Source organism: Myxine glutinosa, chromosome 3, assembly GCF_964187855.1.
Source record: "Myxine glutinosa chromosome 3, kmMyxGlut1.1, whole genome shotgun sequence".
Taxonomy (NCBI): domain Eukaryota; kingdom Metazoa; phylum Chordata; class Myxini; order Myxiniformes; family Myxinidae; genus Myxine; species Myxine glutinosa.
The window spans coordinates 187,710,819-187,726,051 of record NC_136263.1 but is presented as its reverse complement, the minus strand read 5'-3'; the positions used below and the strand labels follow the sequence as shown (position 1 = coordinate 187,726,051).

General features: G+C 42.1%; 1 protein-coding gene across 4 annotated transcripts in view; it reads left to right on the top strand.

Annotated features, from left to right (window-relative positions):
* LOC137422968 (rap guanine nucleotide exchange factor 1) overlaps positions 1-15,233 on the top strand; it is a 116,824-nt gene that overhangs the window by 89,615 nt on the left and 11,976 nt on the right. For 3 of the 4 annotated variants that reach the window (XM_078774872.1, XM_078774871.1, XM_078774873.1), the window contains 9 exons: positions 921-1,006; positions 1,274-1,362; positions 3,718-3,894; positions 5,528-5,612; positions 5,869-5,963; positions 9,339-9,417; positions 12,600-12,701; positions 12,837-12,934; positions 13,106-13,234. In XM_078774872.1, the coding sequence (XP_078630998.1) occupies positions 921-1,006; positions 1,274-1,362; positions 3,718-3,894; positions 5,528-5,612; positions 5,869-5,963; positions 9,339-9,417; positions 12,600-12,701; positions 12,837-12,934; positions 13,106-13,234 (940 nt within the window). Of the gene's footprint in view, positions 1-920; positions 1,007-1,269; positions 1,363-3,717; positions 3,895-5,527; positions 5,613-5,868; positions 5,964-9,338; positions 9,418-12,599; positions 12,702-12,836; positions 12,935-13,105; positions 13,235-15,233 lie in introns of all 4 variants that reach the window. The other variant, XM_068109668.2, reaches the window with a different exon arrangement.

Here is a 15,233-nt window from a genome sequence, read left to right as displayed (position 1 = left end):
CCTTTAAAAACCAATTTCTCTGCAATAATAGGACCGATTGAGATCAAATTTTCACCGTAGGGGGGACTCGGTCTGTAGAATATTTTAATGGTAATTATGACGTCACAGGTCACGTGGTTCGGCCGCCATATTGTTTTTCGTGAAAACACGAAAACCCCTTTTTCTCTGCAACGGCTGAACAGATCGAGGCTAAACTTTGCAGGCAGAATCGCATACCCATGACGAACAAAAAAGTCAGCGAGCATGACGTCATGCATCACATGGTTTCAGAGTTATGACGTTTTTAAGCATGAACCTTTAAAACCGAGCTCCTCCCTCATTTTTGATCCAATCAAGGGGAAACTTCACAGATCTGTTCAGCATGTCAGTCTACTAAAATGTCCTTTTGGAATTTGTGATAGGGCACGTGGTTTGGCAGATATCGTTAATTAAACGAAAATATTTTAAAAAATGGATATCTCTTGAATCGCTAGTACCTCAGACCGTGCGTTGGTAATTATATAATTCACACAGTGCAATACGTGCAGGCTGCTCCACGGAGCGACCCTGCGGGCTTATCTACGAGGCGAGGTGTGACACACGTGTCTCAGCATACCTCAGATAAAGTTTGAAAACCAGCATCAACCGTGCATAAATTTGCATTTTCGATCATTTTTGACAAAGTTATGGCACTTTGAACTTTGGTAGGGGACATGTATTGCAGCGCAATAATCAGAATGCTTGTTTCAATAGCACGACAGGGGTTCAAACTCAGGACTTGAGATCTCAAGCCAGCTAGCTTAACCATTAAGCCAACACCAAGCTTATCAAATGGGTCATAACAAGTATTACCTAATGATTTGCTCACCTTTCCTTGCCTTGTGAACCATGAATGGGTTTTGTTTCAAATATCGTTCTACACTTGTATTATTGTTCCACAGATCTCATGTACAACGAAGCCTTTCTGACCACGTACCGCACCTTCATGTCGGCACATGAACTCATCAAGAGGCTCAAATATCGATATCCTTGTAGTTGGCTGCCTCTGTCTGTGCCATCTCCTGCCACTTATCCCCACCCCTGCTCTTTCCCTCTGCCTTATTTTCCTTCGCTTGTTGTTTTTAAAATTTTGTTCCCACACTGCCATAGTTTTGATTTGTCTGGATCTCATTTGAGACCTGGTAGATAAGTGATAATTAAAGCACATAATGTACATATTTACTTTTTCCGTTGCATCAATCGGCTTGTTATTCAAGGTATCGCCGTTGATTCTCTTGACTTGTGACCCACATATGAGCAGATATCTGGTCTCACCGAGCCAAAAGCCAGGAAAGCGACATTTGATACACTCTCCCTCCTTATCAGAGTTGTCGATGAGCTCTGGTGAGATTCCTCATCTCTATCCACTTTGATCTCTGGAATTGTGCATGGTGGCTTATCATTCCGCTGGTACGGTGGGACTTTCACCACAAGGCTGAGCCCTTGGCTTGGATAACGTAGCTTGATAAACTGTAGTTCCATGTTTGTGAGTGGTCATTTCAGGGTAGTACATGATGTTTGAGCCATTGTGGCTTTGTATGGGCAGCAACACTGGCCGGAACAGTTGTCTATCTGTTTGCCGTTGTACACTTTACCATATTCAATTCTTCATCCGCCCATCTCGTCTTTCTATGCTCCTACATTTCATCATTCCTTTTGTGATGTCCATTTCATTCCTCATACAATTCCTTCTGTTAGTTAAATTCTAATATGGTTGTTGCTGATACTAATATATCTTCTCGATTCGTGAAATAATAGCTGTGCCTACTCATCGCTTTGCTGACGTGTAATCAAAATGTAGCGGTGCATACATGTCGCATCACTGATGTGTTTAATCAAAATACAGCATGTTGTACTTCACAAACATATTGCATGTCTATCTGTGTCTCAATAAGGATGTAAATGAAGTGAAACACAAAATAATGAATTCTTTATAACCCGTAGTTGTTGTTGGTGTTGTTGCTGCTGTCGTTTGTGTGCTCCTTCCCTGTACTTTTATATACTTTTCTATTGCTTTGAGAAGTGTTACTCTATATAATTTTGTGTGCTCCTTCCCTGTACTTTTATATACTTTTCTATTGCTTTGAGAAGTATTACTCTATATAATTTTGTGTGCTCCTTCCCTGTACTTTTATATACTTTTCTATTGCTTTGAGAAGTATTACTCTATATAATTTTGTGTGCTCCTTCCGTGTACTTTTATATACTTTTCTATTGCTTTGAGAAGTGTTACTCTATATAATTTTGTGTGCTCCTTCCCTGTACTTTTATATACTTTTCTATTGCTTTGAGAAGTATTACTCTATATAATTTTGTGTGCTCCTTCCCTGTACTTTTATATACTTTTCTATTGCTTTGAGAAGTATTACTCTATATAATTTTGTGTGCTCCTTCCCTGTACTTTTATATACTTTTCTATTGCTTTGAGAAGTATTACTCTATATAATTTTGTGTGCTCCTTCCCTGTACTTTTATATACTTTTCTATTGCTTTGAGAAGTGTTACTCTATATAATTTTGTGTGCTCCTTCCCTGTACTTTTATATACTTTTCTATTGCTTTGAGAAGTATTACTCTATATAATTTTGTGTGCTCCTTCCCTGTACTTTTATATACTTTTCTATTGCTTTGAGAAGTGTTACTCTACATAATTTTGTGTGCTCCTTCCCTGTACTTTTATATACTTTTCTATTGCTTTGAGAAGTGTTACTCTATATAATTTTGTGTGCTCCTTCCCTGTACTTTTATATACTTTTCTATTGCTTTGAGAAGTATTACTCTATATAATTTTGTGTGCTCCTTCCCTGTACTTTTATATACTTTTCTATTGCTTTGAGAAGTATTACTCTGTATAATTTTGTGTGCTCCTTCCCTGTACTTTTATATACTTTTCTATTGCTTTGAAAAGTATTACTCTATATAATTTTGTGTGCTCCTTCCCTGTACTTCTATATACTTTTCTATTGCTTTGAGAAGTGTTACTCTACATAATTTTGTGTGCTCCTTCCCTGTACTTCTATATACTTTTCTATTGCTTTGAGAAGTGTTACTCTATATAATTTTGTGTGCTCCTCCCGTGTACTTTTATATACTTTTCTATTGCTTTGAGAAGTGTTACTCTATATAATTTTGTGTGCTCCTTCCCTGTACTTTTATATACTTTTCTATTGCTTTGAGAAGTATTACTCTATATAATTTTGTGTGCTCCTTCCCTGTACTTCTATATACTTTTCTATTGCTTTGAAAAGTATTACTCTATATAATTTTGTGTGCTCCTTCCCTGTACTTCTATATACTTTTCTATTGCTTTGAGAAGTATTACTCTATATAATTTTGTGTGCTCCTTCCATGTACTTTTAAATTCTAAAGGGTTCCTGCTGTTGTAGAATAATAAACGTTACTGCTGGGACCGCTACATTAAGCTCCCATTACCGCTTCTTCTTCAATCCCAGAAAGACAGGCTTTTAGAACAGGCATCTTGATGTCTAAACGGACACACAGTTTTGTTCCAAGTAAATCGATTATTAGCTTTCCAATGGAACCATTTTTTTATTATTCTACGACAGCAGGAACCGCTAAAGCTCGAGGTCATGCTTCTTCTTCTTCTTCCTGTTATATACACACACACACACACGATGCATCTCCTTTTAGTAATAGATTATTAATTTATCTGGCTCACTTTCCATCATCTCATTGTCAGTGTTAGGGAGTTGGAGATTGATACACTCACTCCACTCATGGCCATGGTGTTGAGCTTGTTACAGCGCGGGGACCTCCGCATGGCTCAGCTCTTGAGAGAAAAGTTGATCATCAAAGCCACGCAGGTGCAAAACCCACCACACACAGTGCCTCTTTCATCAAGAACTGTCGCTGCCAGGTAAGGAATCTCCAGAGTTTTGTATGGAAATATAAATTATTGGTATGTTTCACTATTTGATGACATTTTAAGGTTGAGAAATGTATTTACAGATGCTTAAATTAATTAATGTCCCCCACCCCCATCCCACTCGTTCTGCTTTTCTTTCCTTTGTTTTCACAAAATCCAATCTTTTCTCTGTACTGATCTTGCATTCTTGATCTTAGCAGCAGATGCAATTTGCCTTTATCCGATGCTTTACATTATGTTGTTTTTATGCCTCAGCCGACAAAGTTACCGGAGGCATTATGTTTTTGGGTTGTCTGTCTGGCCGTCCGTCCGTCCATGATAGGTTTTCGTTACCCCGATAACTTGAGAACGGCTGAAGGGATTTTAATCAAACTTAGATCAAATATGTATTATGACGTAAAGATGAACTGAATCGATTTTGGGGTCAAGAGGTCAAAGGTCAGAGGTCATGTTAGGTAAAAATCCTGTTACCGTGATAACTTGTGAACCAGTGATGGGATGTGGTCCAAACTTGGGATAAGTATATATTATGATGCAAAGATGAGCTGATTAGATTTCGGCATCAAAGGTCAGAGGTCATGTCAGGTAAAAATGTGATACTGAGACAGCTGAAGGGATTTAAGTCCTCAAGATTGCTTCGAGAAATATTATGACATATAATTTTGTGTTCTCCTCCTGTATCCTTCTAAAGGGTTTCTGCTGTTGTCGAATAATAAATGCTACCACTAGAACCGCTACATCAAGCTCCCATTCCCACTTCTTCCTCAAACTCCGACTCCGAGCACCTTTAGAATTAAACAGACACGAATCATCGTTGCAAGTAAATAGATTATTAGCTTTCTAATCGTACCATTGTTATTATTATACGAGAGCAGGAACTCTTTAGAATGAAGCGTCACACACACACACACACACACACACACACACACACACACACACACACACACACACACACACACAGACACTTTTCTTTTTCATAATAGATGACCTCCGCTGCTCTGGCAGATGACACACACTTCTCCAGAACCTCTTCCCCTTGTTACCCGGTTCACAAATAGTCTCCATCTGCTCTCCTTGGTGACCCACATATATCTTGATCTTGTCTTGTCTCCCATGTCTTTTCCATTTTTCTGACCTTTCACCTCTGTCCACTTGTGACTTTTACTATCTTCATTTACTTTTTTGGCTCTCCCTTCTGCTCGAGTGTTTGTCTGCCTGTCCTCTAATTTCCTTTGTCTCTGCTTCTTGTCATACTTGCATGTCCGACTCTCCCTTGACTGCTCTTCTGTTTTCCTCGTATACACCTTTCTCTCTGCTCCACTCTTCGTGCATTGGTCTCTCTTCCATGATCCTTGCCTACCTTAACTTTCAATGACAATTTTCACTTGTTCACGTGTTCATTTGATGATTAGTCCACCGTAGTTTGTAAAGATTCACTTTTCCAAAGCATATATTCCAGTATGTATACATGCTGTGGTACATGCTCAGTATGTGGTTATTTGTGCATAAGGAAGGTCAGTCGACACACCAGTGTGTATGTTTCCTCATTGAGCTCTAGTCACAGTACGAGTTGACAAACCCTGTATGTTTTTTAACTCCTTCACTGTGTGTTTCAACCCATCAGGCCTGGCACGCTGCATGATTTTCACAGCCAGGAAATAGCTGAGCAACTGACTCTCTTGGACTCTCAGCTGTTTTACAAGATAGAGGTGTGTAACAGCATCTCACTTTGTGAACCAGGGAGGTGGCACGGCTTTGTAAGTAGTTTGCTGTAGTCATTTGACCCTCGTGTGATTCAAAATTGTGAAAATGGTGATGGTTGTAGACTGGTGCAAATATAGGATTTGAAAGTGTTGTTGTTTTTTGTAAGAATTGCTGGTAAGGGCATAATTTCGTCATTTCTTTTGGTATTTACAAACTGCTGTTCATAATCCCATTCATGGATTTTGTGTGACTGCGATACAGATTGCAGAGGTGCTGCTCTGGCCGAAGGAGCAGAAGGAAGAACACAGTCCGAACCTCACAGCGTTTACTGAACACTTTAACTACATGTCATACTGGTATTCTGTTCCTTATAGTTTTATGTTTTATACAGAGTCTATAGCTCGTGTTTTATACATCGTTTTATACGTAGTCCCTCCTGGGCAGGTATAAGTGCTAAGAAATGCACGTCACTTTCCAAGTGGTCCTGTGAAATTTTTCCATTGTATATTTTAATGGTTATTGACCAAAATGTATTGAGATTGTGAGGAACTCTAAATTATATCAGGAAAAATATTCTACTTCAAGAACTATACCACATTTTAGGGGCTGGCAGGATGGCCTAGACTTGCGCGTACTCTCCTCTTGGCTGTCTAGCCCTGGGTTTGAATCTCGACTCAGCTATAAATTGTCATCCCGGTGTTTCACAGGCAGGGTCATTCATCGATGTGTGTGCCGTTAAACTGGGCCTTCCGTCTGTCGGCATTAGTTGGTGGACGTTACATATCCCACTCAGTCCTTCGCGAAGAGGAGGCGAGCTATCGCCAGCACCGTGAACAAATTACAAATTCTTACCCTAACTTCCTGAGCCGGGTGGCGACCAAATCAGAAATGTAATCAGAAATGTGCTTAGGCAGCACCAACGTTCTGCATAGAGTATGATTGGTACATGACGATGATGATGATGATGATGATGATGGTGACCACATTTTATGGCCATGCATATACACATTGCTTATGTATGGGAGTTTGTAATATGGGAAAACAAATAAGAAAAGGAACAAGGTCCTTTATTTATCATCTATTCTTCGGTGGGTTCTGCGCTAAATTTAGATAGAGTTTGGGTGGCGGATTAGCAAATATGTTACCATTTTGTGACATAAGGGTGAAAGGTGCGAGGAGAGCTCGGCGGGTGAAGTACCAACCGAGAATGAAGGTGTGGAGGTTGAAAGAGGTGACAGTAAGGGAGGCATTAAAAGAGAGGCTGAGTCGGGTCGAGGATGATGTGGTTGAGCTTGAAAGTGGTTGGATGTCAATGAAAGATAGTCTGTTGGGAGCCGTTGGTGAGGTATGTGGATGGACAAAACGACCACCGAGGCACTCGGAAACATGGTGGTGGGATGATGAAGTTGGAAAGAGGATTGACGAGAAGAGGAAGAAGTTCAAGGAGTGTCAGAAGGCGAAGGGTACGGGAGCAGAAAAAGCAGAGCATGAAAGTTATAAGGCAGCCGGGAAGGCTGCAAATAAAGAGGTAGCAAAGGCACAGGAGACATGTAGGAAAATGTTCGGACCACGCTTCGATTCGGAAGAGGGTCAGAGAGCGGTATTCAGGATTGCAAAGCAGATAGCTAAAGAGAGGTGTGATGTGATGGGGGTGAGTTGCTTGAAGGATGAAGTGGGACAAATCGTTGTGGACCCAGATGGAATTAAAGGAAGATGGAAAAGATATATGGAAATGCTGTTGAATACAGAGAATGAATGGGATAGCAACATAGAGAGTAACCCAGTTTTAGGACCGGCAGAGAAGATAACTGAGAAGGAAGTTGAGGAAGCGATAAAAGCAATGAAGAGTAGAAAAGCGGGAGGGCCGACGGGAGTTGTGGGAGATATGTTGAAGGCAGCAGGAAGTTGGGGTGTGAAGAGAATGACAGAGATCTGTAATCTGGTGGTGAAAGAAGGCCGCATTCCAGTGGATTGGGAACTGAGTACCCTTGTCCCTCTATACAAGGGGAAAGGTGACCCTCTGGACTGTGGCTCATACCGAGCGATAAAGTTATTGGAGCATGGAATGAAGGTATTGGAAAGGGTGATGGAGAGGAGGATAAGGAAGAAGGTGAAGATCGACGAAATGCAGTTTGGATTTATGCCAGGAAGAGGAACGACAGACGCGCTCTTTATTGTGAGGCAGTTGCAGGCGAAGTACATGGAGAAGAGGAAGAAGTTGTTTCTTGGGTTTGTTGATCTGGAGAAAGCATTCGATAGGGTTCCACGCAAAATATTGACATGGGCATTGAGGAAGTTAGAAGTGGAGGAATGGTTGATCAGAGTTGTGATGGCAATGTACAATAGAGCGTGCACAGCTGTAAGGACGAAGGACGGGAACAGTGGTGATTTTGAGGTGAAGGTGGGAGTGCATCAGGGGTCGGTACGAAGTCCACTACTATTTGTAGCTGTGATGGAGGTGCTGGCTCAGACCGTAAAGGAGGGTTTACCGTGGGAGTTGTTGTATGCAGATGATCTGGTGTTGATTGCGGAAAGTATGGATGGACTGAAGGAAAAGATGAACAAGTGGAAGGAAAGTATGGAGACAAAAGGTCTGAAGGTGAATATAGGAAAGACGAAGGTGATGGCAAGTGGTAAAGCATGTGGTGAGGTGGAAAGAATTGGGAAGTGGCCATGTGCTGTGTGCAGGAAGGGTGTCGGAGTGAACTCCATTCAATGTACAATGTGCGCTGAGTGGGTTCATCAAAAATGTAGTGGTCTGAGAGGGTCATTAACCAGTGTGGCAGCTACATTCAAATGTAAGGTGTGCACAGAGGGAGCTGCAGATGGAGGAAATGTTGAGTTGGATCTTGGAGACGGCGTGAAGCTGGAAGGTGTGAAAACATTTTGCTATCTCGGAGACATGCTGAATGGAGATGGTGGATCAGACTCGGCAACGGTTGCTCGAGTGAGATGTGCATGGAAGACGTTTCGGGAACTGAGTGGCGTGCTGATGAGGAGGGGAGTGTCGTTGAAGCTGAAGGGAAAGGTGTATGCTGCATGTGTGAGAAGTGTTATGATTTATGGGAGCGAGACATGGGTCATGAATGTAGAGCAGCAACGAAGGCTGGAAAGGGTGGAAATGCGAATGGTTCGGTGGATGTGTGGAGTGTCGCTGAGAGAGAGGAAGACAAATGATGAATTGCGAAAGATGATGGGAATAGAGCCTGTGATTGATGCTGTGAAGAGGAACAGGTTGAGATGGTTTGGTCATGTGTTGAGGAAGGATGAAAGTGACTGGTTGAGAAGAGTGATGGAAATAAATGTAGAAGGAAGTAGAGGACGGGGAAGACCGAGAAAGACTTGGCTAAAGATGGTGGAAGAAGAAATGCGGGCAAGGGGGTTAACAAGGAGAGATGCAGAAAATAGGGCAAAATGGAGAAGATTGTCATGGGGACCGCAAGGCTAACCCCCGCTCTTGCAGGGAAAATGGCCTTAAAATGCATGTTGTGTTGTTGTTGTTGTTTTGTGACATAATAGATTGTCTTAAGAGGGAGAATATAGGGGGTCACAATGGAAGGGGAGAAAAAGGGAAAGAAGTTTGGAAGATGAGGCGTCAATAGGGAAGGCTGGGATGGAGGGAAGCTGAAATATTCTGCTATGTCTGCATACATAATATATAGGTGACGCCTAGTGCTCACCATTCCCTTTTGATTTTTTTTCTCAAGCTTTACTCCCTCAATCTTTTGCAGGGTGCGCTCTGTCATTATCCAGCAGGAGAAGGCACAGGAAAGAGAGAAACTACTCCTAAAGTTCATGAAAATCATGAAGGTTTGTTTTTTTAAATCATAAACATAATGATCTAACAAATATGATTAGTAATCAGAGAACTCTAACGTTTGACTATTTCATATTTATCATTCACTAGCTGAAGTACCCGGCAGAAATTCAATGAAATAATATATGTATTTAAATATTTCCTGCAGGAAAATCACACCACATATTACTTGATCGCTCCCGGGAAAATCCCAGGCAGTGTATAAGCAACATACTCACTCGAGGCATGAACGCAGAGGTGTTGTAATAAACCTGTGTAAAGCAATCTTTTTAATAACAGGCGCACGTAAAATGATATAATAATTATCCCGTCCCACGCACAGCGGGAGACGGGGTTTTGTAATCGCTTCTGTGTACCTGTGTTTGGCCTGGTCGTAACCTTTTTACCATTTGAGCTTTTGTCATCACATTTTAAACAAAGCTTTATTATGAGAATATGGAGAACACAAATTAACAATTGGGTCAAAAGGTCAAAAGTCAGAAATCAGCGTCGCAGGAAGTCGTCAATTTTCATCTAATTGACCCGAAATTTTAAGAATTTGCATATTGGTTGACTGAATTGGTTCACCAATGAAAAGCTAGAAGCCATTTTTTTTTCTTAGATCAAAAGTTCAAAGGTCAAGGTTGCATATAATCATCAATTTTCATCTGATTGAGTTCAAATTTAAGCAGGGTTTGCATATTGGGTCACTTGAAGACTATTCATTTTTAATTTCAAAAGGTCATGGTTGACTAAAATCGACACTTTTTTTACATTTTTTTTTTAGGTGTCTTCGTCATGTTTAGCATACGGAATAAGAAGAAGTCCAAATACAAAGCGGATGCGGACAAAAATACAACCTCAACATACGATCTTCACAAAACATATTACTTGATCGCTCCTTTGTCGGGGTGGGGGGAAAGGGGCGGAAGGAGGGAAAAAAAACACAGGCAATTATGCATTACCACAAGACCCGATTGAGGCCTAAAGGCCAATTATCTGATTTTAATTTTTTTTTGTTAAGCATGCACTAAATGTTCTAAAATGCATACACTTTAGAATTATTGTGTGAATGTTTCATTGCACGTTTCTTAACATTACTGCATCAATTTAGCACATTCGTTTCTGATTTCATTATTTCGATTTTCAAAAGTACGTGGTCTCATATGCACCACTGATTTCAGTTGTCCCCTTAAGAGAAAAATTCAAGTGGCCTTAAATCTGGACTATGTGGGAGCCATTCTATCATTCTATGACGTCCTATCCACCTCAAAGCCATCGTCTCAAAAATAAGATTTTTATTTATTTATTTATGATTCTGGACTTTTTTAACACCCTGTACAATAGTTTTGCCATTTCAATTGGTTGAGAAATAAAATAAAGTATTTGTTTCTTGGCTTTAACTATCCTGTATTTCGTCTTTTGTTATCCTCATGCTTTTTGAAAAAAATGGGGGATATTGTAATCAGCCCTGTCTCTGTCTGTCTGTCCGTCTGTCCATCTCCTGAACAATTGGGCAGAAATTCACTAAACCTGGTAGTTGTGATCACCACATGGCACAAAGGTGCAAGGGCAGTAACATTTTTGGGCCTGAGCCAGGGTCAAAAGGTCAAATACCAAAAAATACAATTACGGGCTCATTTTTAAATGAACCTTGTATATGCAATTAGCATTGGGGGACGCATTAAATATGTGACAACTTTCTCGATTTGACCCCCGGTCCATGCCCCACGGGTGGGGACTGGGGTGGCGATTTAGGGTCACATGGGTGAAAACGGAAAAGTTGTAGATTTTTTTTTAGGTTTTAGGAAAGGTGGGAAGCGTGGGGATTTGCGATGGCATGCCATCAACTTCGCTCTAGTTTTAACATTTTGCAACGTGCAACCATATTTATACCACCACGTTCATAATGTTTTTCTCTTCTATCTATACTGCATAAGAGAGATGTCTGTCTGTGTCGCCATTTCTCTCAGAGATGGCTGAACGGATCTTCGTCAAACTTTCAGAGGTTCATCAGTGAGTGCCTGGGAGTGTTTTAGGCCAAACAAAATTGGAAAAAAAAAAAGATCGTTTTTTTGGAGTTAAAAAAAAAATCGCTCAAGCTTTTTAAAATGAATGACAGTTATATACAAGTACACATTCGCATAAATAAATACAAAACAACCACCAGACATTTGAACACAAATAAATCAAACAATTCCGGAAGTGTACGAAGTTGATAGTACGGCTTCTTCCTCTTCCTGTTCGGCATCACACTTAACGCAGAAACGGGATGAATGCCACATTCATCAGCATATATTTAACGAAAAGGTGATGAACCCCCTTCCTCCTCTGCCTCCCCTCCCCTCCCCCCTCTCCCCACCTCCCCTTCTCCCCTTCTCTCTCTCCCCCTTCCCCCCCCCCCCTCTCCCCGCCTCCCCTCTCCCCGCCTCCCCTTCTCTCCCTCCCCCTTCCCCCCCCTTTCCGTATTTCCACCCTACCCCCCATTCAATTCCTGCCCATCCCCCCCCCCCTATCCCGCCATCCTCCCCTTCCCGTCCCTATTCCCCCCCCCCCCCCCCTCGCCCGGCAACTCCGGGTACTTCTGCTAGTATTCAATAAATGTTCTCCCAACTCTGTGTAATAAATATAATTAGATATTAAATGTGAATGGTTCGGTGGATGTGCGGAGTATCGTTGAGAGAGAGGAAGACAAATGATGAATTGCGAAAGATGATGGGAATAGAGCCTGTGATGGATGCTGTGAAGAGGAACAGGTTGAGATGGTTTGGTCATGTGTTGAGGAAGGATGAAAGTGACTGGTTGAGAAGAGTGATGGAAATGAATGTAGAAGGAAGTCGAGGACGGGGAAGACCGAGAAAGACTTGGTGAAAGATGGTGGAAGAAGAAATGCAGGCAAGGGGGTTAACAAGGAGAGATGCAGAAAATAGGGCAAAATGGAGAAGCTTGTCATGGGGACCGCAAGGCTAACCCCCCGCTCTAGCAGGGAAAATGGCCTTAAAATGCATGTTGTATTAAACCCTTAAATTGTTCTGACAGAATGCAAACAGATACTTCATGTTTCTTTTTTATCTATTTCTTTTCAACACAACAAACCAACTTCTTTTCATAATGATACACTTCTCATCCACAGTCCTGCACTTAGCAATGAAAGTTGACGTTTTATATGTTGTTTTTGTGTTTACAATCTCTTTAGCATCTCCGGAAGTTGAACAACTTCAATTCCTATTTGGCTGTGCTTTCAGCGCTGGACTCCGCTCCTATCCGAAGACTCGAGTGGCAGAAACAAATCACTGAGGTGGGCATGGAAGCGTGTGGATATTTGTTTGTGTCCCTTTGCTTTTGTTTAGTTTAGCGAAGGGGTGAGGATGCGTATGGCTGCAAATTTAACCTCATTTGAAAATTGTTCTTTGAAATAGTTTCATTACGACAGGGCTTAGCAGAGTCCTGCACATTGATCGACAGCTCCTCGTCATTCCGGGCGTACCGTGCTGCTCTTGCCGAAGCTGAACCACCTTGTATTCCTTACCTGTAAGTCACAACTAATATTAATTTTCTCGGTGTAACGCTTTGCGAACTTTGTTTCGACCACTCGTTTGCATTTCCTTATGTTTAACCTTATGTCTCACCCTTCCTCGATTCACCTGACAAAATGACTCCCCTTTTTGCTCCTCCTTTCGCTCCAATTCACTCACTCCACAGAGGTCTTATCTTGCAAGACTTAACGTTCGTACACCTAGGCAATCCAGACAACGTTGATGGAAAGGTGAATTTTTCCAAACGCTGGCAGCAGTTTCACCTGCTCGACAGCATGCGGCGATTTAAGCAATGGTAAGTTTCGAGTGATGGGTTTCCTCTGAAAGCGTCCTACATTATTCTATAAAAGGCAATCCCAGAAGGTTATCCAATGTATGGGGTTAGCTCATCTTTGATTTCAACAGGTATAGGTGGGTTCTACATCTTTGTAGGAGTTGTAATGGCAACAGCTTACAGTCAGGAGCATATACCTTTGCAGGGCAGCTACCCGGAAGTGAAATCATACACTTCACTGTCAGATTCCCTTTTTAAATGTCTCGATTTTCTTTTATGCTATCATTTTTACTGCATATTAAAATCATTTTCGACCCAAATTTTGTACTTGTATGAGTGTGAGTTATATATACTAGGGCGTGCCCGTACGTGGGTGCAAAAAAACATGCGTGCAAACAACAACAAAAAAAAACTTTGAAACCACGTGGCAGTAACGACCACAGAACCCCCCCCTCTATTTACATGAAATGGTTTGGTCCATTCGCAAAGCCAAAGCGAACGGCTTGCGAGTACGGTAGAACCCCCCCCTCTATTTACATGAAATGGTTTGGTTCATTCGCAAAGCCAAAGCGAACGGCTTGCGAGTACGGTGACCATACCTTGGGAACCACTTGTCCGATTAATTTCAAACCTTGAAAAGGCACATCCTCGGGTCCCCAGCAATATACCTGGCAAGTTTCAAGTATATCGGACCCGTGGTTGTCGAGAAACAGCGGTCACAGACAAACACACACACACACACACACACACACACACACACACACACACAGACACACACACATACACACAGAGATTACTGGAATTATAGATAGATATATATATACATATACACTACATGGCTAAAAGTATGTGGCCACCAAACATCACACCCGTATGTGCTCATCGAACCAAAATCTCATTCCAAAATCATGGGCGTTAATATGGAGTTGGTCCCCCCTTTGTTGCTGTAACAGCCTCCACTCTTCTGGGAAGACTTTCCACTAGAATCTAGATGTTGGAAAATTGCTGCGGGGAGTTGCTTCCATTCAGCCACAAGAGCATTCGTGAGGTCGGGCACTGATGTTGGGCGATTAGGCCTGGCTCGTAGTCGGCGTTCCAATTCATCCCAAAGGTGGTCGATGGGGTTGAAGTCAGGGCTCTGTGCAAGCCAGTCAAGTTCTTCGACACCGATCTCAACAAACCATTTCTGTATGGACTTCACTTTGTGCGCGGGGCCATTGTCATGATGAAAGAGGAAAGGGCCTTCCCCAAACTGTTGCCACAAAGTTGGAAGCACACAATTGTCTAGAATGTCATTGTATGCTGTAGCATTAAGATTTCCCTTCACTGGAACTATGGGGCCGAGCCCGAACCATGAAAAACATCCCCAGACCATAATTCCTCCTCCACCAAACTTTACAGTTAGCACTATGCATTTGGGCAGGTAGCGTTCTCCTGGCATCTGCCAAACCCAGATTCGTCCGTTGGACTACCAGATGGTGAAGCTGATTCATCACTCTAGAGAACATGTTTCCACTGCTCCAGAGTCCAATGGCGACGAGCTTTACACCACTCCAGCTGACGTTTGGCATTGCGCATGGTGATCTTAGGCTTGTGTGCGGCTGCTCAGCCATGGAAACCCATTTCATGAAGCTCGCGACGAACAGTTGTTGTGCTGATATTGCTTCCAGGAGCAGTTTGGAACTCGGTAGTGAGTGTTGCAACCGAGGACAGACTATTTTTACACGCTTCAGCACTCGGTGGTCCCGTTCTGTGAGCTTGTGTGGCCTACCACTTCGCGGCTGAGCGGTTGTTGCTCCAAGACATTTCCACTTCACAATAGCAGTACTTACAGTTTGACCAGGGCAGCTCTAGAAGGGCAGAAATTTGATGAACTGACTTGTTGGAAAGGTGGCATCCTATGACTGTGCCACGTTGAAAGTCACTGATCTCTTCAGTACGGCCCATTCTACTGCCATTGTTTGTCTATGGAGATTGCATGGCTGTGTGCTTGATTATAGATACCTGTCAGCAATGGGTG